Here is a 22,120-nt window from a genome sequence, read left to right as displayed (position 1 = left end):
TAGGTGAACACTATCCTAAATGATGTTTTGTTTCAAAATCCATTGGTGTATGTGGTAATCAACTTGAATAAACCGCTCTACCAAATCAACGCCGGCCATATGCTCATGCTAATATTTACAGACGGGGGATAGATCAGATAATTAGAGAGAAGAATAAGGTTAAAAAGAAGAGGGAAGAAAAAGAAACAAAGCTTTTGATCGAAGCTATACCACCGCTTCACCCTTCCCCCTCCGCCACTAGGTGTTCAACGTCGCTGATTCCAGCGCCGGAGCTTTTGTGATAGGTGAATTTTCTTGCCGCGACCCCACGCCCCTTTCAGACAACAGCTTGCGCGGCTTTGCGCTCGCCTCCCTGGCCTTGCTCATGTTGCCACCGGAAGCAAGAGCGGCGGGGTTGTTCTGTTTCTGTTTCTGCTTCTCCTTCTCTTCCTTCTGATGCCACCGACTGCCCTCCTTCTTCTTCTTCTCCAAAGCGGCCGCTGGTTTGGACTTTTCCTGTCTTTCCGTAAGTCCCAGCTTGTCGTCCAGGGCCCTGGCCTGTTCGACGAGGTCTTCGAGATTCAAGGCCTCGCACAAGGCCACATATGTCTTGCCGTGCTGCGCGGACCGGAACTCTGGAGCCTTGCCGGGTATCATGTTGCCGAGCAGGTACTTTGTGTTTGAGAACTTGTTCTCCATGTCGAGGCAGAGCCTCATGAACATGGGCACGGTCTCGGTCCAGGGGGCGAGGCCGCCGTCGGCCCCGGCGCGGAAGCAGCTCGGGTTCGTCTCGGCGGCCCTGGCGATCATGGCGCCGTCGGTGCCGTACTCAGCGGCGAGGCGGACGGCCTCGTCCCTGTCCTTGACGTCGCCATTCATCAGGCAGGCAACGCCAGCCTCGCGGCAGACGTCGGCGACCATGCGCAGCTGGCCGCGGATGGCGGGCTCGCGCGGCCTCATGGGCGTGGTGCGGCAGTGCACCGTCAGCGCCGTGATGCCCGTCTTGACCAGGCGCCGGACCAGGGCCTCGGTCTCGGCGGCCGTCTCCAGCAGGCGGATCTTGACGCTGATGCCGATCTCGGCCGCGGGGGCGACCTCGCGCACCAACGCCTCGAGTATGGCCACCAGCCGGTCCGGGTCCTTGAGCAGCGCCGCGCCCATCCCTCCCGTCGTGCTGAATGGCTTCGGGCACCCCGCGTTCAGGTCGATGCCGGCCACGTCATTGGCGACCAGGCTCGCGGCCGCGACGGCGCGCTGCGGATCGCCCGACCCCAGCTGGAAGATGAGGCGTTTGCCCTCGAGATCCGGGTGCATCGTGAACATGGCGTTCTCCTTGGCGTCGGGAGGCGCCTGCTTCTGGCCGTTGTTCTGCAGCCGCGTCCACTGCAGCACCTTGGTCTTTGGGTTGAGGCGGCGCGTGGTGCCGATCATGGAGTAGTCGACCGTCTCGGGACCTGTTTGAATCCCTCGGTCAGCCTTTTCTTTTCTTGACGTCCTGTTGAAGGCGGGGCAGAGCGGGAGGGGCGAGTCACTCCGTCTTGCAAAATGCGCGGGGATTCATGACATACCCCATACCAGATCAGCGCCATAGTGAAGCGCCATGAGCCTCGACGGCAGCTCGCTGCTGCGCACCATGGGTGCAAGCACCACCTTTCCTCTGTAGTCGACGCCCCTGCGTGGGATGGGCACCGTCTTTGTCGCCATACTGCTCATGGCTCGGGAACCGAGCTGCCTTATTATCATAATACGTATGCGAGGTGGTTGGTGATGCGTGTGATTGATGTTATCCTTTTTTTGTTTATTATTATTATTTTTAGATGTTGTTATTCCTGCGAATTTTCAAAGACTGAAACCGCGCAGGGAGTCAAATGTGGTACGTAAGGACGCCCTGAATAGCGTTTTCTTGTTTCTTGCTGCATGCGATTTTCACTTTGCCGTGCTTTGTCATGCACGCTGCCAAAAGGAAAAAGAAAAAGAAAACTTTTATCTTATCGCCCTGAAAGTCTCATGTCGTCGAGGAGAGTTTGGTACAGGATAGTTAGTGTCTCCACTACGCACGTGCTACACGCCCGCAAGAAGGTGGCAAAGCCATTTCACTGAATCAATCAATCATTGGGGCATTGGTCCATATCTGGCAAATCAGTCGTCGGTGGAAAGCTAGCTTGGCTAAGGAGACACTCTGGACCAACAGATCATTTCAACAGGTACTGCAGATTACTCGACCGAGGTTCGGAACGATGTACTATAGTTATCGTCCATTATACTTTGCAATTCTAGACCAGAAATGGATTTCTTTCTTTCTTTCTTTTTTTTTTTCTCTCTCTCATTTGGCGACATCCAGGGTTCCACACATTTCTCGACCCAACACCCCCCATCAACCTCGGGATTGCCGAATTTTTGTTTTACGTTAATCATCTTTTTGTGATCAACTAGGGACCAATTTTCTCCGAAAACTTCGCTTGCCGGCAAGGCGAAAAAAAAAAAAAAATAGACGTGGAGCACGGTCGATGGTCCCTTATTTACAGTATGCAGGCGAACCACCCCTCGTGGCGGTGACGGCCGAGAATCCGATCAACCCAATCTAAAATTACAGTGCTTCAGGTACGGAACAACTTGCTTCAGGGTAGCTGGCAGGTGTGTGAAGCTGGAACTAGCTTTTAGGCCAGCCGAAAAATGACTTGACTACAACTGTACCTATAATAAGTGATATACGGTTCTACCTGTCAGTAAGCAGTACATTACAGTACAGATAGAGGCCTCAAGGTGCGTAGCTGTGCGGAGACAAATACCCGGCAAAATCCCCCCCCTGTCATCTGTTTTCTTGACACATGTCCCAGTCGATAGGACCCATATTTCACATACTATCCAAGTACTCTCGCTGGCTGCTGGGGTTTTATTCGGAAGTGTGGATGGGTCCTGGACTGTGACGAGAAGCTCAAATCCCTTGTCAGTTGTCCGTGGTGGAACATATTTGTGGGTATGGATCTGTAGCCTCTTTCTTCTTTTGGCTTTAGCTGAAACGCACCGTAGACGCGTGGCACTGGTACAGTGTATCGTGTCTACTACCTACCGTATCCACGATTACTGTACGGTAAGTAAGCAAGTAAGGTAGGGGAGTTACAGCGATTTGCTTTCGTAGCACAAATTGAACGAAAATGGGGAACACAATTGTGTTCCGTACATTAGACTTGTAACCAGTCGGAACGCTTGACCGTTTATTGCGACTTGTGCTCCGTAAGTAGAAAGGAGCGAACAAATGTGCACTGTTTTCCATTATTGGTTGTTGACCGTACAATCGCCTGCGTGGCATATCGCTGCTCACAACCAATAATTACACGCAGGGTAGACCCCATTCAAGGCTCGAGTGTGGATTTCTGTCACGACTAAAAAGTCAATCAGGCCTCCTGCCATTCAAATTTCGCTCCCTTTTCCACGCCAATGACGTCAACCCATTTGCTTTGTGGTTTTGCTTGTGGTTGATAGCGCCAAAACAAAACGCGACAAAAAAGACTTGGGTCTTGAGAGGGAGCCGGATGTTTTACATTTATGTTTATTTCCCCTCTTTCTATTTTTTTTTTTTTTTTTGTATTTGTCCTGAGACCCGTTGCGCTGCGGTGTGCTAGTCTACAGCTAGGTTCCTAGCCTAAAAGTTAGTGGTTCCTGTCAGGTGGTCGCATGCTGAAAAGTGAGCCTGACGAGAACAAGCGAGACTAGGAGGCTTTTCGGGAGGGTAAAAGGGAGGATCTGGCAACAAATTATTGTGGGTGGTATGGGATGAAATTCAGGACAAAATAGCGCCCCCACCGCTCCATGTTGATCGTTTAAACCTACAAGCCAACCGCGATTGGGCAGCCGCGCCAAGGCCGAACAAACGGGGACGGAGGACACGACGTACGGCGGGGGCGTTGCAGGGGAGGCAACGCCGTACCAAGCAGAGCAAACTTGGGGTGGGCAACCTTTTTCTCCATGCCCATCCGCGTGGCTGCAACAGCAAAATCATCGGCTGGCGAGTGGTGCACAACTGCAGGGCAGCGGGGATGGGCGGGTTCCCGTGAAGGCGAATGTAACGCTTATCTGGGTTCCATATATCATATTGCCATGGTATGTTTGGTTGGAACCGGAGAGCCAAGTGACGCCGACTGGTCGAGACGCAGCACAAAAGCAGGCTACAGTCTAGGTGAATATTAACTAGTTGCTGTAGAAGGACTATCTTGGTCCAAGCCGCTCTGCCGTGCTGACTGCTTGTTCTGCCGCGCGTTTCTTACGGCACAAACACCCTTGGGTAGAGATGTGTTCTTTGTCGTGTCGATCTCTTTGCGGAATCCGCCAACCAATGCCAAGTACCAGACTTGGGGTGCGGAGCACTGAGTCAAAAAAAAAAAAAAAAAAGGTCCTCTCCCCTAAAAAGGAATGTGAACCAAAAACCGGGTCTGGTGCCTCTTTGATGGCTCGGCAGCGGGAGAGAATGAGTGACCCTAGATTGGCCCCCATTGCTTTCTTGGCCCTTCCTTTGTGCGACGCCCGCCGACGATCACGACCCCTAAAAATGGAATGAATTGAAGCACCAAAGCAAAGGCAAAGCTATGTCGCGAGGGGCAGTGCTGGCCTGCCACCTGTCGATCTGGCGCCTTTTGGCTAGTCAGCCTGGCCACATGTGTGAAAATCAGGGCCTGGGGGAAAAAAAAAAGAGCCAACAACAACAGGACCCTTTTCTTTATTCACTAGGTCTAGTCTAGTCTAGTGTGGTCTAGTTCGGTCTAGTCCACAGAACTATGGCAAAGTAACGAGGTACCTAGGAGTCAAGTGCTACAGGCCGAGAGGCAAAAAGGTTTCTTACAACGTTCGGCGACGGAATTTGGTCCAACGGCCTATTGTGAAAACCTGCTGTGCTGCACATTTAATGTCGTTCACAAAAGCTTGGCAGCTCGGTACAAAGTAGCCGTGAACCACAAAGGCAGAAAACAAACCGAGAGACCCTGACCCGGGCTTTTCCATGAATAATTGATGGTTCTCTATTTCCCGATATTTCCCTCCCCATCCTAAAATAAGAAGATAAAAATAAACACCGGGCGATATGATCAAGGAAAAATTCATGCGATGGAGACTTGATACAAAGATAATTTTCTAACTAGTAGAATGAAAACAAATCATATCAACAAAATATGAAATATCAAACGTTAGACAGCGGTTCCTAGAGTTCGACAGCGAGTTCCGACAACAAGTTCCGACGGCAGCAAGTGTCTGGGGATTGGTGCAGATCTTCGCTCAAACGGTCGTGATTCAAATTGGGCGGTGCCACGGTCTTAAACACAGCTAACTTGCCAGCTGTGAGATAGGGATTGTCCATGTTGGTTTGAGCCTTTGCCTATCTTATTTTCCCATCTGGTTCACGGTATGACCTGTTTTTTTTGTACGATCAGCCTTGGATCAAAGAAGGACCCGCCGCCCGTCTAACCGGCCGCAATGTAGTTTTAATTTTTTTTTTTTTTTTTTTTTTTTTTTAACCTTGCTAAAGTAAGGAACAAGGCACGAGGTACCTTACATACCTACCGAGATACATACATACGTGCCTACTCCCCATAGGTACCTATCTGCTTACCATAACGTAAGGCTATCTATGTACCATCCGTATCTATTTAGGTATTAAGCCACTTTGTCTTTTATTCGCTGTGTAAACCGACACGTTGTCACTTGAACGCATCCATCCACGCTGCTTCCCCCACTGGAATTTTCCTTTTCTCATTACCCTGTCCATCCCATCCATACTCCCCCAACAAACAAAATCTTCAGGGCAAACGACGATTGTTTAAGCAAACGGGACATACCTGACCAAAAAAAGGGGCACAGAGGAGCCGCTTCAGGGGACTGAAAGCAATCGAAGGGAGGGGGGAAGATCACAGTAAACCCCAAAGAAAGGGCTGAGAGGGGAGGAGAAAAGAAAGAAAAAAAAATCAATCTCCCTCTCTATCCCTTGCAAAAGAGGTCGAGTCGCTCGGCCGTCAATGGTGCAACCCCCTACATGATCAACAGCCATTCAGAACGCACTGTTGTGGAGCCGTGGTTCTCATTCGTCCAACTCTAAGATCTCGATGCTGGGATCCCGTTCGCTCCACTCTTACTTTCACTTCTCTTGTCCCCGCCTGTCTTTTGACGCTTCTTTTGCGTCGCTTTTTTTTTTTTTTTCTTTTTTTTTTTTCTCCTCTCACCAACTCTTAACCCATCGTGAAGTGAACGAGAGAACACTTAAATCACCAACCAAGCACACAAGCGACCCGGACCGACTGAACAGTGGTCAGGTACGGTACTGGTCCGGTTCGTCTCACCGTTGACTGGAACCAGTTGGTGGTCCCTCGCACTCTAGCCCACTCTCCCCGCGCTACTGTGCAAGGTGCCGCAGACCAGACGATAGGCCCTTTTTCGCCTTTTTGTTTTCTTTCCCCCCCCTGCTTGCTTTGGTCAAGTGCAGCATCCATCACCTAATCTTCCATCCCCCTCGTGTCGTTTTCGCGCTTACTTACCGACTTACCGCCTTATTTCTGATCGAACCATTGAGAGGCAATTGGGCTTGGGAGGCGCTATTTTTTATATTTTTTCTTTATCCTTACGAACCTCCCTTGGCTGGTTTACTTCCTCGTCTTTACACTGCAACAGTAAGACGCCATCCGACCACCGACAACAATCCCCAGAGCCACCCAATCAACCAACAAGCTTGGTTCCCCACGACCGCAGCAATCCCTTGCTTCCTCGTCGCGCCCGCCAACCTCATGAATTCCTAATCCAACCTTGGTCAATCCAACGCCTGCTTTGGTGTTTAGGCCGGCTGCCGAATCCCTTTCTTTTTTCTTTTCTTTTTCTTTTTTTTCTCTCTCTACATATATATTCTCAATCGTCCTATATTTGACCGTCGGCTGAGTTCCGACACCCGCCACGCGCAGGATGGCGGACGCGGCGACTCTGGCAGCTGTCGCTGCGATTGTGGAGAATATCGCTACCAACTCGGGAGCCCCTGGAAAAAATGCTTCATTTCGCTCCAGTACCTATGTCCAGCTTCCAGGCCCAGAATCCGACGAGAAGAAATCGCTCGAGCGCGAGCTCGCCGCCCTGGTGATAAGGGTACAGCAGCTCGAAACCCGTGCCAACGCGGCTCCTGCTACAATATTCCCCGATACCCCCAACGAGACTGCATATTCACTGTTTGGCGACGATAGCTCGTCCCCTACTAGCTCAAGCTCCGGCCGCGAGCCTAAACGACTGAAGTCGACATCCAGCACGACAAGGAATGGATTCGCCACAGACGGTCGTGCATCCAAACTCAACGCAATCACCGATGAGGAGCTTGAAGGCCTGCGTGAACATGTCGACGGTCAGTCCCGGCTGCTTGACAGCCAGCGGGCCGAGCTGGACGGCGTGAACGCCCAACTTTTGGAGCAGAAGCAGCTGCAAGAGCGCGCCCTTGCCATCATCGAGCAGGAACGTGTGGCCACTTTGGAGAGAGAGCTATGGAAGCACCAAAAGGCCAACGAGGCATTCCAAAAGGCCCTCCGGGAGATTGGATCGATAGTAACCGCTGCGGCCCGGGGTGACCTATCTAAGAGGGTCAAGATAAATCCGATTGAAATGGACCCCGAAATCACCACATTCAAGAGGACCATGAACGCCATGATGGATCAACTTGGCGTCTTCTCTAGTGAAGTCTCTCGAGTGGCAAGAGAAGTCGGAACCGAGGGCATATTAGGCGGACAGGCTCAGATCGAGGGAGTGGATGGCACGTGGAAAGAACTGACGGACAACGGTACGGTTGAACCGCTGCCCATCACCTCCAATGTTCACAACCATCTCTTCGCAGATGCTAACATGTATGCTTTTGTACAGTCAACGTCATGGCGCAAAACCTGACCGACCAAGTCCGCGAAATCGCATCAGTCACCACAGCTGTGGCCCATGGAGACTTGACCCAAAAGATTGAAAGTGCGGCCAAGGGAGAAATCCTGCAGCTTCAACAGACTATAAATACCATGGTGGACCAACTGCGCACATTTGCGTCAGAGGTTACTCGTGTTGCCCGAGATGTCGGAACCGAGGGAATACTCGGCGGGCAGGCTGATGTTGAAGGGGTCAAGGGCATGTGGAACGAGCTGACGGTCAACGTCAATGCCATGGCAAACAATCTGACAACACAAGTGCGAGACATCATCAACGTCACCACAGCCGTTGCAAAGGGAGATCTTACACAGAAGGTGCAAGCGGAATGTCGCGGCGAAATCTTCGAGCTCAAGAACACGATTAATTCCATGGTGGACCAGCTGCAGCAGTTTGCTCGTGAGGTTACCAAGATCGCCAGAGAGGTCGGTACCGAAGGGCGGCTGGGCGGCCAAGCAACTGTTCACGATGTACAGGGCACTTGGCGGGATCTCACAGAAAACGTGAACGGAATGGCTATGAATCTCACCACACAAGTACGAGAGATAGCCAATGTTACCAGTGCTGTCGCTGCCGGCGACCTATCCAAGAAGATCAGGGTAGAGGTCAAGGGCGAGATTCTGGACCTCAAAAATACCATCAACACCATGGTTGACCGCCTCGGAACCTTCGCTTTCGAAGTCAGCAAAGTAGCTCGAGCCGTCGGCACAGACGGCACTCTTGGTGGTCAGGCTCAAGTCGAGAATGTGGAAGGCAAATGGAAAGACCTCACCGAAAACGTCAACACCATGGCGTCGAACCTCACTTCTCAGGTAAGTGGACTTAGTGGGTTGAGGTCTTTGCCCTAAATGCAGCCTTGACATCAATGCAATGCGCGAGTTTGCATGTTCTGCAGGGCTTGCTGTCCGTGCTTCGCACCAAGCCTGTCTGCACATTGATGTATAGCAAACACGTGCTAATTTTTTTTTGTGGCGGATCTGTAGGTCAGGGGAATATCAACCGTGACGCAAGCCATCGCGAACGGCGACATGAGTCGAAAGATTGACGTGGAAGCCAAGGGCGAGATACTAATCCTCAAGGAAACCATTAATAACATGGTTGATCGTCTGTCGATATTCTGCAATGAAGTACAAAGAGTCGCAAAAGATGTCGGTGTAGATGGCATCATGGGTGGACAAGCCGACGTTGCAGGTCTCAAGGGGCGATGGAAGGAGATTACTACCGATGTCAACACCATGGCAAACAATCTTGTAAGTTCTGGGAACATGCAAACAGCAATGGGAATGGTTGATGTATCCGGGAAGGGGGACACTGAAGTCGACGCTAACCCACTCCACAGACGGCGCAAGTACGCGCTTTCGGAGACATAACCAATGCCGCTACCGACGGAGATTTCACCAAGCTGGTCGAAGTTGAGGCGTCGGGTGAAATGGACGAACTGAAGCGGAAGATCAATCAAATGGTTTACAATCTCAGAGACAGTATCCAAAGAAACACGCAAGCCAGAGAAGCCGCAGAATTGGCCAACAAGACGAAGTCGGAGTTCCTCGCCAACATGTCACACGAGATTCGCACACCAATGAACGGCATTATCGGCATGACACAGCTCACTCTAGATACGGATTTGACGCAATACCAACGTGAAATGCTCAATATTGTCAATAATCTCGCCATGAGTCTGCTCACCATTATCGACGACATTCTCGATCTGTCAAAGATTGAGGCTAAGCGGATGGTTATCGAAGAGATTCCGTACACGCTACGAGGAACCGTCTTCAACGCACTAAAGACTTTGGCGGTCAAGGCGAATGACAAGTTCTTGGATCTCACCTACCGAGTGGACAGCTCAGTCCCTGACCATGTCATCGGCGACTCGTTCCGTCTGCGCCAGATTATCCTGAACCTGGTCGGCAATGCCATCAAATTCACCGAACATGGAGAGGTCAGCCTCACTATCCAGAAGGGGAACGACGTCACGTGTCTGCCCAACGAGTACATGATCGAATTTGTCGTTTCGGACACAGGCATAGGAATCCCAACCGACAAGCTGGGTCTCATCTTCGACACATTCCAGCAGGCCGATGGATCCATGACACGCAAGTTTGGCGGAACCGGGCTTGGCCTATCCATTTCAAAGAGGCTGGTCAACCTCATGGGCGGTGACGTGTGGGTCAAGTCGCAATATGGCAAGGGCAGCTCATTCTACTTCACTTGTCGTGTTCGTCTGGCCGACGTAGACATCTCACTCATCAGGAAGCAGTTGAAGCCTTACAAGGGACATCAGGTCCTGTTCATCGACAAGGGCAAGACGGGACACGGGCCAGAGGTGGGACAGATGCTCGGCCAGCTTGGTTTGGTGCCTATTGTGTTGGAATCCGAGCAAAACCACACCTTGACAAGGGTGCGCGGCAAGGAGTGTCCTTACGACGTCATAGTCGTCGACTCGATCGACACCGCCCGGCGTCTGAGAGGAATCGACGACTTCAAGTATCTGCCCATCGTTCTCCTGGCGCCTACGGTTCACGTCAGCCTGAAGTCCTGCTTGGACTTGGGCATCACCTCTTACATGACGATGCCGTGCAAGCTCATCGACCTCGGCAATGGTATGGTTCCCGCTCTTGAGAACCGCGCCACGCCATCCCTATCGGACAATACCAAGTCGTTCGAAATTCTGCTGGCCGAGGACAACACCGTCAACCAGCGCCTGGCTGTTAAGATTCTGGAGAAATACAACCACGTTGTGACGGTAGTCAGCAACGGTGCCGAAGCTCTCGAAGCTGTCAAGGACAACAAATACGACGTGATCCTGATGGACGTGCAAATGCCTGTCATGGTAAGCTGGGATTCCTTCCCCAATATATTCCTCTGACCCTTCTGTCCCGACACCCATCCCCCGTCAAGTTCCAAGACTAACAGGACGCAATATCAATAGGGTGGCTTTGAGGCGACGGCAAAGATCCGTGAATACGAGCGTAGTTTGGGCACACAGAGGACTCCCATCATCGCGCTTACTGCTCACGCAATGATGGGCGACCGTGAAAAGTGTATTGAGGCGCAGATGGACGAGTACCTGTCGAAGCCTCTGCAGCAGAACCACTTGATACAAACCATCCTCAAGTGTGCAACGCTGGGTGGTGCTTTGTTGGAACAAAATCGTGAGCGCGAGCTTGAACTAGCAAGGCACGCCGAGCACAAAGGAGGCCTGTCTGCAGATCCGGCGAGGGCATCATCGGTAATGCGCCCGCCACTGCACCACCGACCTGTGACTACAGCCGAGTCGCTCTCGGGCGGCGCTGAGAGCCCCTCGTTGATGGCAAATGACGGTGAAGATCCAATACAAAGGGCACGTAGCAGTCTCTCTGAACCAGGATGCCTATAAGGCTGACAGCTCTGGCCTCCTCGCACTTGAGGGTGAGCCTGAACGTTTGTAGCTTCTCTTACGATCCTTGAGCGCCTAGCTCGCTGCTGCTTTTGGAAACAGCCAGCGCGACGACGATATCTTCAACAACCTATACTTTTTTTTACCTATACCACAAAGCGCATACGACTATTTTTGGGTACTTCTGTTCCCTAGGGAGTCTGGGGTCCTTTTTTTTTTTCTTTTTTTTTTTATTGTTCTAGTCCATTAATGGGTCGATGGCCAACTGGTTTTGGCCACAAGACATCAAAACCAAACCAGTTCTGTCATCACACAGACCTTTCGTTCCATGTCGATAATGTTTTCATTAATATTGTTATTTGCGGGTTTGGGTCTGCTTTATGATGGATACATCGGGGGAACAATTTCTTTCTTCTTTTGATTGTTGGATATTTGTGGTAGCTTCTAGATACCTGTCAAACTACGGGAAGGCGTGGAAGCGCATGAAGAGGCGGCGCAGTTCTCTGGTGATTTGACACGCCGAGATAACCGCAGCCAACCCAATGAATAACACAGAATTCACAAATCGCTCCCTCTGCGGGTAATAGACCAAAGAAGCAGTAGGCTCGTATCAATTTTGAACGCAAGAGAAATCGCGGACCTTGGTTTCAACTCGACATGCTTGGGCCCTTGGAATGTTGATGGGAAAGGGGTTCTCAAGTACCTTCGCCCTTCCTTTCAATGTCCACGTATGAATCCGCAACCTACGAGTCAAAATATTTCAAAGCCCTCAAAGATAGCTTCGCATTTGGAATACAGCGATGCAGCAAGATGTAGTCAAGTATTGCATCGCCCCAAAGGTGGCGCTAGAAGGCGTTTTGGCCGCAATCGATTGTGATTGTGAATCTGTTGCATGACAATGGGATTAAAAATACAAATTGATAATAACAACGGTGTACCTCTGTAGACGTACAATATATATAAGAGGGCAAAATAAAGTGCCAGGTATCTTGAATGAAATAAAAAAGAAAGCCAGCCATTATAAACTCCACAGTGCAATGCAAAATAAATGTCGGATCATCAATACAAAAAGTCTGCACAGACAGACCGATTACCTGACCTGCCTCCCTACAATCTCTCCTGCTTGCAACAAAGCTGACATGCCGTCAAACTTTGCGAGGCCAGGCAAAGTCGGCCCTCTGCTTGGTGCATGGCTGCTCATGGTGGGTGGAGCTGACATTGGAGGAAAGTAACCTATCAATTCGAATTGATGATTGTTAGGGCTGGTGTTCCAAATAAGTATTGGCGAATATATAATGATCAAGGTTAGGACCAGGAGAACATACCTTGTGCACTGCTTAGCGGGGGCGAGATGGACAGCGTCGAAGGTGGGTCGCTAGATGGATGACGCTCTGGCAAAAGATTCGGGAGGCTTGGACGGCCCTCTGGCGACAGGGAACGCTTGAGTCGTTGGCGATCCTGGTCGTGCTTCCCGTTTCCAGAGACAAGCAGCAGATGTATCGGCAGTGAACCTTCAACCGGTGTGTGGGGATAACCGCCAACCGATGAAGCCGATGTGGTGCTAGCGCCGGAGGACAGCTCTTTCCTCATCGGTAATGGGTAGGAGGAATCGCCGCCAATGAGCCCTGGCGGAGACCCGGGAGGACCAATGTTGGCAGCATGCTGAAAGGAAAAGGGTGTGTAGCCGGCACCCCCGCTACCGCGGGATTCGCACGGCTCAACCACCTGGCCCTCGAGTATGTTGGATAGTGAAGGTAGAGTATGACGCCCATGTTGATGCTGTTGGTGCTGGTGGCCACTGTGTCCGTCGAGCCACGCAGGAACGGGAGCTGCGTTCAGGGGAGGGTCACGTGGGCTGGCGCTCAGCGATGGTGAACGCTCGACCGACGATCTCTCAATATAGCTGTTATTAGACGAGGTGGTGGTATAATCTCCGGCAATGCTCGACACCGAGTTGACGCGGTGCTCCCGCTGGGTTGGAGGTGGCTCGCTGCCCTTGCGCCCATCGCTGCGACTGTTGCTTCGGCTGCCGTTCCTGCTTGCGCTCCGACTTGCGCTCCCCAAACCGGTCGAGGTGTGGCTACGCGCTCTGCGCTGCGCTCCCAAAGGGATGCTTGCATCAGAGAGCTTTATGCGCTTCTGACAGTCCTTGCCGTCTGTGGAGGATGGGGTGGCGTGCTTAGCCTTGAAGTCTTGAAGATACGCGAGGTACTCCTTGTACTTGGTCGTCTGCTTGTACTCGGCCAGGTCCACATTATACTTCTCCTTTGCCGTCTGAGCTTGTGTCTCATACGGCTCCTTCTCTGCCGGGGTCAAAGCTTGCCAGTTCTCGCCAACCAATTTGGCGATCTCGGTAAACGTCAGGTTGCGGTCTTTGAGGTCGTCTCTCGTTTCTGTCAAGATGTCTCCAGGTTAGACAATGTGCGCTCGCCAACAGCGCAAACGCAGGCGCAAGGAGGGGACCTACTATTTGAGAACAAAACATAAGCCGAAGGTGGGCGCTCTGGTGCGTTCTCGTCAGGCTTGGGGTGGCGCCTGTACTTGCGCTTGGTGACAACAGTGGCAATGGACGTCTCGGGTTTTGGAGCATCTGTCCTCTGAATATCGGTCCTATGTGCGTCTTCCATACTGCTGTTGCGCTGGCTCGAAGTGCCAGTGGGAGAGGCGAGCGCAGCGTCTGGCGCAAATCCTCGAGAGTTTGCTATGCGCCGTTGAAGCTTCCTTCTGTGGCCGAGCTTGACATTCAAGGCATCACTGTTGGTAGTGCGAGGGAAAGAAAGTTAGGCATTGCCTTATGTTTGCGATGGCGATAATTCCCGTGGGCTTCGTCATCATGAGGCCAAACATCTCTACTTACAGGTCGGATTCTGTGATATCCAGAATAGTATCCCAAGTGTCGAAGCCCTGATCGACAAAAGCATCCAGGTACTGGGAGAGGCCCAGCTCCATGAATATCTCTGCTAGTGATTGCGACATTTTGTGATTGTTGGTCGCGCCGCCGCGGCAGCCAAAAGCCCGATGTGGTTGACAGTTCTCGAGTGAAGTTGATATCGGTGCTTCTTTTTTTTTTAATCCCCCACTTGTATGGATGGTCCAGTGGTAGGAAATTGTGCGATTTGTCTGGCTGCTGGTAGCTCTCGGGACAATATAGAAAATAAAATAAGAAAGAATAGAAAAGAGAATTATATCCCTTGAAAATCAGGTATGGTTCAAGATGAGAGGTTGGACGAGGTAGTTTCTAGTCCAGTATTAATGCGGTAGGCAGGAAAGCTCTCTCCCAGCCATGAAGATGTATGTATGTACGATATGATGCCAAAGTTTGGGGGGAAAGAGGGACAAGAAACCGAGGACGAAAGAAAGACACAAAACGGGCAATCAAAGGCGGCAGTCGCAAGTCCGATTCGAGAGAAAGGGAAATTGAGGAAAAAACAAAGCAAGAACTTGGAAGCCCCTTCCTCCCCATCCCCTCTGGGACCCCTGGAGGCGGCCATCGAGGACCGAGAAGTGCACTTCTGCATGTTGATTTCCAGTGCCCAAAGTAGGATCTCGATACTCTTTCGCTGACAGGGGCCAACAAAATCAGGTCATTCTGATGGCTTCAAAACGCCACCGACCAATGGGAGCGTGGCGAGTGGGTTGCACGGTTCAGTCCTTGCAGGGGTGTTTCAGTGAAATCACGCCACTTTGTGCCTCTCCCATCCAAACCGAACAGCGAACATCCATCCAGGGAGTTCTGGGCGCTCAACCTCGTGGCCCCGGTGCCTGGTTTACCAACGACGGCGTCCAACTTTGGGTACGCAACTGCAACCACTTTCGTACTGTACCTAAAGTACCGTATCCAAGGGTACATACGGTACCGTACCCGTACACCTACCCTACCTATGTACTTTGCCTGCCCGGAATAGTATTACCGGAGGTAGGGTTGAGTGCGGTACTGGAGTAATACTAGGAACCGTGCTCGACAGCTCACTCGCCTAGGTACAGAAAATACAGTACACACATACCAACGCACAGGCCGGGAGCATACGAAAGGTACGGAGCACCTTTGCAACTTTTTGCTTTGGTACTCGTAATTACTCACTCCTTAGGTACGCATCAACACTGCATGCGTCCTTCTCGTGTTATTCCTTATCTTGACCATGTTACCGAAGACGTCAATGTTGCCGGCATCTTCACGAACTCGCTCGCCTGCCTGGAGAAACCAACACAAACTTTGGTCCCATATCGGTCGGTTCTAGACTTGAGCTGGCGGCATGTTGGTCCTTTGCGCTTCCTCTTCAGCCCAGGGCTGACTGAAATGTTTTTTTTTTTTTTTTTTTTTGGTTGATGGAACCCGGTTTGTCATGGACGGATTACACCGTGTGGGGATAACAAGATCCTCTAGTCTAGCACTGCAACGAAAAGAAACAATTCATCCCGTGGGTTCTGGTTCAAAAATAGCAAGAAACAATTGACAGTTGCGGGAGCTTCTGGAGACCTAGCAAAACCGGACTTGGGTTGTTTTGTACCCTTTCCCCATGCGACCTCATATGGAATATGTTTTGGAAGCTGTGTTCAGAATGAGAATAATAACAAACAGTGATATTATTTATCTTGTTTTGTATCTGAATTCAATTGTGTCTGATTTTACTTTTTTAATCCCTCTTCATCGTGGTGGGTCTTGGGTTCTTTGGCGCCAGATGAATGATTGTTCGCCAAACCCAAGTTGCACCTGACACTCCTAGGCAAAATACTCGTACGATACTGATGAAGCTCCTGCAGGTAAGAAACAACCCGGACCTTGATGCACCAGTCCAACGGTCAAGGGGGGCGTGGAAGGAACACGCTCTCCCCACACCCCGGACAGCCAGCCGCCTTTCCCAGCTTTCAAATAATTAAATTAGCCATCCAATATTTTTATCGTTCGCCTTGCCCTTTTATTTTTATTTCTTATCTTCTATTTTTTTCCCCCTTCTCATACGGAGTAAACACAAAATCTGGTGTTGATGACCCGATCCAGACATAGTGGTTGCAGATCGATCCGTATGCTATAACAATCGGCCATGAACCACCCTTTTATACTGTTCGGGAAATGGTTAACCGACAATCAAGCAGGATACTGATATGAGGCTGCATGGAACTTCACTCAGATATTTTGCTTAATGTTTATAAAGGTAGAGTTGGGATGAATAGGCCTGGAAATTGAGGATATTTTCCCTCTTTTTCTTTGTGGGTAGCATGTACCCACAGGCAGGCAGGCTATGGTAGAAGGAGATACCTATAAAAATACTATTGTACACCCATCTAATCAATACGTGGTGATGGGATGGAATTTTCCACATTTCCCATGCTGCCCCACCAGCTTTGCCAACTCGACCGACAGACAATACAGGCTCTTACCGGTAATTGCCAGGCGACAATCTCTTAGTAAGATAGAGTACTTCCGTACATCCCTCAACCTGACTTGCACACCAACCCCGCGCCACAGGCCATTGCATTTCACATACAGTACAACAACACTCTATATGGGTCGGCAAGCGACTGCATAGACTGCCTCCTCTATTATCCATACAGCTGCATTCTATGAGTTGTTTATAACCGCACCCTCGCCTACCTATCATGTCTCCAAAGGACGAGCGCAATGGCTCCAACGCGGCATCGTCACCGTCAAGCTCAGACCCTCAGCCTTCTGCCGAGTCGGAACTAGCCAAGGTTCGTCATTGGCCGCACAGTGGACACACAAAAAAAAAACGAAGACCCTTGACCCTTTTAACCTAACCCTTGCGAAACAAAAACCAGGCCCTTCAAGAACTCTCTAGGTACGCTTGTTTGGCAACATGGCCTGATTTTACCTTTGGAGATCTACCTTTTTTTTTCTCGGCACATTTTCGGGTTCCTCTCCCTTCCTCGTCCTTTTCTTTTTCTTTTTCTATTTTTTTTTTTCTCACTGCCTCTCGACCCCTGTTATTTCCATATTTTTAATCCAATGTTCTTCTGGCCTTGAATCACAACTCCCTGCTAGACAGGGAAGAACATGCCCAGCGTAGTCCTTCCAAACTCCATGTCTTTCCTTCATCTTAACGCATCTTGCCCTTCCGTCGGTACATATTTTGGATGACCATGATGCCGCAAATGATAAACGAATGGCGGTGCCGAGGCTTGTTCATAGCTTGTGTCATCCCATCGCAACTCATTCTATTTCCCCATGCAATTTGTGTTATTTTTTTATTCTCTCTCTCTCCCTTTTTTTTTTTTTTTTATAGTACTGCAGGACATTCGCAACAGTGATCGGCTTGCCGGATAGCCCTGAAGCCGCTCTTGTGGGCAGTCAAACAATCCATGCTAATGCGTATTCTATCTGCAACTCAGGGGCGAGCAGGCAGCTTCGTCCATCGAAGAGGACCTGTCAAAGCTCGAGGCAAAGCTGGACGCTATTCTGGCAGCTTTGGAGCCACAGTTGGCCGCGCCATCAGAAGAAGCTGACAAGGACAGCTCGCCTGAGGACCCAAGGAGCCACAGGCCAAATGAGCACTAGGATGCCGCAGGGACCAAAGGAGGAGAAGAAGCCAAAAAAAAAAAAAAAAAAGTTACGCGAGGCTTGTGCGGAACCAAGGATGGGGATGGTAAAAACCCTGATTTTGTTCTATAACGAGTGCGAAGATGTTGGTATTTAATATGATTATATTTCAACGTTGGTCACTTGTATATGCCAAGGCTCCTTTTATAACCCAAGCTGGAAGTTGGAACAAACCGAAAACACATCGCCACCCCCAAGGAGACGAAGGACATTAATTAACAGTCACATCATAATGCCTTTGTTTTTTTTTTTTTTTTATTTTTTTTTTTTTTTTTTGCAGGGCGTTGGTCAAAAGGGCTGCGTCTCTTTTTCTTCCCAGTGTTATCAGTGCGGTGGGTTTGTCCTTGCGTGGTGTGATTTAAGGGTACCGTGCAACGCACTACGACTCAGGCAGCTCAGCAGTCTCTGACTCGAGCCGGTGCAAGTCGTGCCGTGCAATTTTCGGTACAGGTCAAGGGCCGGTGATCCCATCTCTTGGCGTGTCGTCGCGCAAAGATCCGCAGGGTCCTGGATGACGAGACCACCACCAAGCCCCGATTTGAGTTGCGCACGCAGCGCACTTTTGCTTTGAATGTCTATCCGCCAGGCTCGCTCCCGCCACCATCACATAGTCATTGGCCCGGTCATCGTAAGGATTTGCCATCGCAACCGAGAGGTGTATGCGACCTTTGGAGTCAAGCCAAAAAGTCACATTCGTTATGTCATGAAATGTTATCCGTGATATACTGCATAAGCCGATTCTGAAAGAATCTGAGTTCATGGAAAGAAAACCTTGTGCCCAAACAGAAACCGCCATCATGTTTTCCCGTCTCCCTACACTTGTAATAGAGAATGCTGTAGACGGCGCACGCTTGCTTTCCAACCCAGCCAGTCCCCACGTCCGCTTCCTGTTTCGGTACCAATAACAAATAGAGATAAGCACAAAAAGAACATCAAAACAGACGGCCGATTGCAGAGTGAAAATGCCGTCTTGAAAATAGATGCAAAGATGATAATAAATGCCCAGGCAAAAAAGCACTTATTCTCCACCCTCAGTAATCTCAGCCGACCAATCCTTGCGGATCTCCAATTCGGTAAGTTCTGGCGTTTTGCTGATGACGAGCCCTTTCTCGTTGGCCAGATGAAGTAGGCAGATGAAGCAGTAGCTGGTAGAGATGTCATCCATGACTGTTTTGGGATACACTGTTTGCAGGTCGTTCATGACTTCGGTAAACTTAAGCAGAGGGCCACTGTCCTTGTCAGACGCAGGAACTTCGGCCTCATCCCCCTCCACGGGCGGCGTCGGCAGCCTCGACTTTGGCTCCTGTGTGAACGGACCCAAGTAAAGCTATTAGCATAGTTCTCGGCACATGCTAGACATGAATAGGGTCTTCTTACCTTGTCGAGAGCCTCAAAATCCATACCCTTCCATATCTCTTCCTTTAGTCTTCTCACATCAACCTTCTTGGCCACACGGGCATATTGCACGTATTCGGGCCGGACCCGTCGGCTTTGTGTCACCAACATGGTTCCGAAGGCTAGATCGGCAGGATTGGTAATAGTCATGCCACCAAAGGCGTTTGTAAAGGCTCCCGTAGCGCCTCCATCATCTACACCGTCGGCGCCGGGTGAAAAGTGCTCGCGAGCGTCGGCAAACTCGTCCATGTCGTCGTCGTCGTCGTCACCGCCCGCGAACGGCAGGCCGTCATCAAAGAAGTTGGCATCATAGTCCCCTTGTGGCAGGGCGGCATCGTCCCTTTCTGTGGACTGCAGCATAGGTGCCTTTTGTGAGGCCCAGAATGCTTCATCCATGTTACCATCCGGCACATCTGCATGCTCGTTTGCGTTGCCAAACGCGCCACGGTTACCACCACCCAGTTGTCTCCGCCTTCCTAGGCGAGCTTTGGGCTTCAGGAATAGCGATAGCAACTGCTTCGAGTTGAAGTGCTTGTCATCTGGGATCAGATTCCTTGACTTGGACTTCCAGTCCTTCTTTGGCATTGAAATGACCGTATTGCTCGAGGCAGGTGTGTATATCAGCTCGGCGGTGGTTTGGTCCAGCGGCGACAAGAAATCGATTTCAAATGCCTCTTTCTCCTTCCTCGATCTTGTCGCTGCTGCAGGCTTGTTGACGTCTTTGATCTTACGGATCCTCCAGTGTTCTGCACTGGTCCAATTTTTCTGGAGAGCCTGATCGAAGTAGCCGAGTATGTCTTCGTGCATCTTGCCTTCCTTCTGTGCATAGGACATAGAGACGACATAGTCCCCGTCCATGCTTTCGACCATGTCGGCAGCATCGCCCGCCACGCCGTCCTCGCCGAGGCCCATATCGAAAACGCGCATTTGTGGCTCCAGCGCTGCCTCCTTTGCCCAAGCCTCACCTCCTTCGCCGAAATTGATGTTGACCTCGCCCAGGTCAAAGGCACCGAGGCCGTCGTCGTCGTCAAATCCTAGCGGGTTGTCCTCATCGATGAACATGCCCGACTTGTCGCCAGGGCCTGGTGTCTTTTCCTTGTCCTGATCCTGCCTCCAGTCCTCGGCCGCCTTGAGGAATGGTATGTCCATGGTTCCCGAGGGGTCGCCAAGATCAAAGGTCTTCAAAGAGGGGCATACGTCGAATTCGTCGAGGCGGGAGAGATCCGAGAAAAACCGCGCCCCAAGCGCTCCAATGTCAATCTCAACATCTTCCTCCTCAGGGGTAGGAGTGGGGGCGGCCTCTGGCTGCACGGTGTCATCGGCGTCCAGGTCCTGGTCCTCGTCCATGACCTCGCTGCGCCTAGATTTGGGCATCTCCGAAGTATCGTTCGCTTCGTCGCTGCTGTCGAAGACAATGCGCCCCTGCGTGTCAATCATCAAATGATTGAGAAGTAAGCCTTTGGCGCCGCCCTCGTCGAAGTCTGCCGAAGCCTTCTTGAATAAGGGGTCGACAGCAAATTCAAGCTCAAACTTCTTCAATTGAATCGAAGAGAATGATGGTGCTAGCGTCGCCTCGGCGGATCGAGACTACATGTAGATAAATCAGTGACGTGAGATGGCTGTGCTGCATAGGAGATGTTCAGTGGAAGTCAGGAGAGTAGACAAACCTTCTTCTTGGGCTTTTTGATGACATTACCATCCTCATCAACCTCGTCCTCGGCCCCGCTATCTTCGCCCTCTCCATCACCGTCAGCCCTCTTCTTCTTGCTGTCCCGACTGTCCGCAAGGCCGCTCAAAAGTTTTCCTGTCTCCTCGGCGACGCTGTCGACTCTGCTGGTGTAAATCTTGACGCAGCCGTCGAGTGTACAACTCGCTTTTTGAAAGTTGACACCGTCGCCTTCCTTCAGAAGCGACATGTCATGAAAGTAGTCGATAAGGGCAAAGTTCCAAGAGTTCGCCTGGTTGATTTTGTTGTCTGTCGCCATCTTCATCCACTCCTCGAAGTTGGCCAAGATCGGGACGCGCTTCATCGGCGTTACGACGCTGCCGCCAACAACCAGCTCCTCATCCTCGCCGACAAGTTCCTTGCCTCCAGGTCGAGGACGTGGAGTCGCAGGCTTAGATCCGGGGGAGGCTGCATTTTCGAGCTCTTCGAGGCGGATGCTGGCGGTCCTCTTTGACGGAGTAGCAGCCGCAGCTTTGAGCTGGTTAATTTGTGCCTCGTGGAGGGCCTGGCGTGAATGGAGTCGTTGCGCCTTTTCCTGCGCATCGTCGTTCAATGTTAGAGGTATCCTGCGGGGGCGAGAAAGAAGAATGTGCGTCAGTCAAATGCAAGTGCTCCTTGGTAATCTGATGCTAACATTAAGAAAGGAAGCAGGCTTGTGTGCCGCGGCGAAGACAGCCATCGACAGCGGGAGTGAAAATAAATTGGCACAGGGCGGACGGGGGAGGGGTGGAAATGGCCTCACTTCACTGGTGATTTGAACGGCGACTGAGCGAGGGATCCAGCGGAAACTTGTCTGCTGGTACTCCTGCTGCTATTTGAGCGCGATACCTGCGTGACACGAGGCATTTTTGGTGATGTTGAGTGTCGTCACCCTTTTCGGTTGCGCGATGCTTGCTTCGCTTCAAAAGTCGGCGTCGCGCTCTCGTCGCGAGTCGTTGCTGGGCGCGCAAAGTAAACAGATGCCATCCTAAGGAAAAACAACAAATCTTGCTGACATAATACCGCCTTCCCCCGCACTAGCGGTAGTCAATCAAACCACACCGATTTTAATCAGGCCAGACTAGATGAACACCAAATGTCGGTCGCTCGGATACTTGGGCTGATAACCAGGGTCACGTGAATATGCAACGAGCCGTCATGTGGAGGATCTTTTTTTTTTTTTTTT

General features: G+C 51.0%; 7 protein-coding genes across 7 annotated transcripts; 2 read left to right on the top strand and 5 right to left on the bottom strand.

The window, feature by feature from the left end:
* Positions 1-237: 237 nt before the first annotated feature.
* On the bottom strand, positions 238-1,722 carry PpBr36_01162 (uncharacterized protein; the record flags this gene model as incomplete). The annotated part of the gene is made up of 2 exons (XM_029888350.1): positions 238-1,433; positions 1,548-1,722. 2 exons carry the CDS (start codon positions 1,720-1,722, stop codon positions 238-240), a joined length of 1,371 nt encoding a protein of 456 aa, XP_029751179.1.
* Positions 1,723-3,975: 2,253 nt separating this feature from the next.
* PpBr36_01161 (uncharacterized protein) lies at positions 3,976-4,519 on the bottom strand (the record flags this gene model as incomplete). The annotated part of the gene is made up of 3 exons (XM_029888349.1): positions 4,405-4,519; positions 4,169-4,343; positions 3,976-4,145 (listed from the first exon to the last, which is right to left on the bottom strand). Exons 1-3 carry the CDS (start codon positions 4,468-4,470, stop codon positions 3,976-3,978), a joined length of 411 nt encoding a protein of 136 aa, XP_029751182.1. The 5' UTR covers positions 4,471-4,519.
* Positions 4,520-6,227: 1,708 nt separating this feature from the next.
* On the bottom strand, positions 6,228-6,745 carry PpBr36_01160 (uncharacterized protein; the record flags this gene model as incomplete). The annotated part of the gene is made up of 3 exons (XM_029888348.1): positions 6,228-6,355; positions 6,585-6,621; positions 6,647-6,745. The coding sequence occupies 3 exons, from the start codon at positions 6,743-6,745 to the stop codon at positions 6,228-6,230; spliced, it is 264 nt and encodes an 87-aa protein (XP_029751181.1).
* A 170-nt stretch (positions 6,746-6,915) lies between these two features.
* PpBr36_01159 (uncharacterized protein) lies at positions 6,916-11,278 on the top strand (the record flags this gene model as incomplete). Its single annotated transcript, XM_029888347.1, has 5 exons — positions 6,916-7,771; positions 7,852-8,711; positions 8,883-9,149; positions 9,239-10,732; positions 10,832-11,278. The coding sequence occupies 5 exons, from the start codon at positions 6,916-6,918 to the stop codon at positions 11,276-11,278; spliced, it is 3,924 nt and encodes a 1,307-aa protein (XP_029752195.1).
* Positions 11,279-12,368: 1,090 nt separating this feature from the next.
* PpBr36_01158 (uncharacterized protein) lies at positions 12,369-14,254 on the bottom strand (the record flags this gene model as incomplete). Its single annotated transcript, XM_029888346.1, has 4 exons — positions 12,369-12,511; positions 12,604-13,671; positions 13,746-14,032; positions 14,136-14,254. The coding sequence occupies 4 exons, from the start codon at positions 14,252-14,254 to the stop codon at positions 12,369-12,371; spliced, it is 1,617 nt and encodes a 538-aa protein (XP_029752196.1).
* A 2,622-nt stretch (positions 14,255-16,876) lies between these two features.
* PpBr36_01157 (uncharacterized protein) lies at positions 16,877-17,792 on the top strand (the record flags this gene model as incomplete). Its single annotated transcript, XM_029888345.1, has 3 exons — positions 16,877-16,969; positions 17,057-17,076; positions 17,627-17,792. 3 exons carry the CDS (start codon positions 16,877-16,879, stop codon positions 17,790-17,792), a joined length of 279 nt encoding a protein of 92 aa, XP_029752197.1.
* A 1,060-nt stretch (positions 17,793-18,852) lies between these two features.
* Positions 18,853-21,801, bottom strand: PpBr36_01156 (uncharacterized protein; the record flags this gene model as incomplete). The annotated part of the gene is made up of 4 exons (XM_029888344.1): positions 18,853-19,137; positions 19,212-20,816; positions 20,897-21,521; positions 21,698-21,801. The coding sequence occupies 4 exons, from the start codon at positions 21,799-21,801 to the stop codon at positions 18,853-18,855; spliced, it is 2,619 nt and encodes an 872-aa protein (XP_029752198.1).
* Positions 21,802-22,120: the final 319 nt, after the last annotated feature.

The sequence above is a fragment of the Pyricularia pennisetigena genome, chromosome 2 (assembly GCF_004337985.1).
Source record: "Pyricularia pennisetigena strain Br36 chromosome 2, whole genome shotgun sequence".
Lineage (NCBI taxonomy): Eukaryota > Fungi > Ascomycota > Sordariomycetes > Magnaporthales > Pyriculariaceae > Pyricularia > Pyricularia pennisetigena.
Note: the sequence above shows the minus strand (reverse complement) of the source record. Positions and strands in the feature narration are given on the sequence as shown.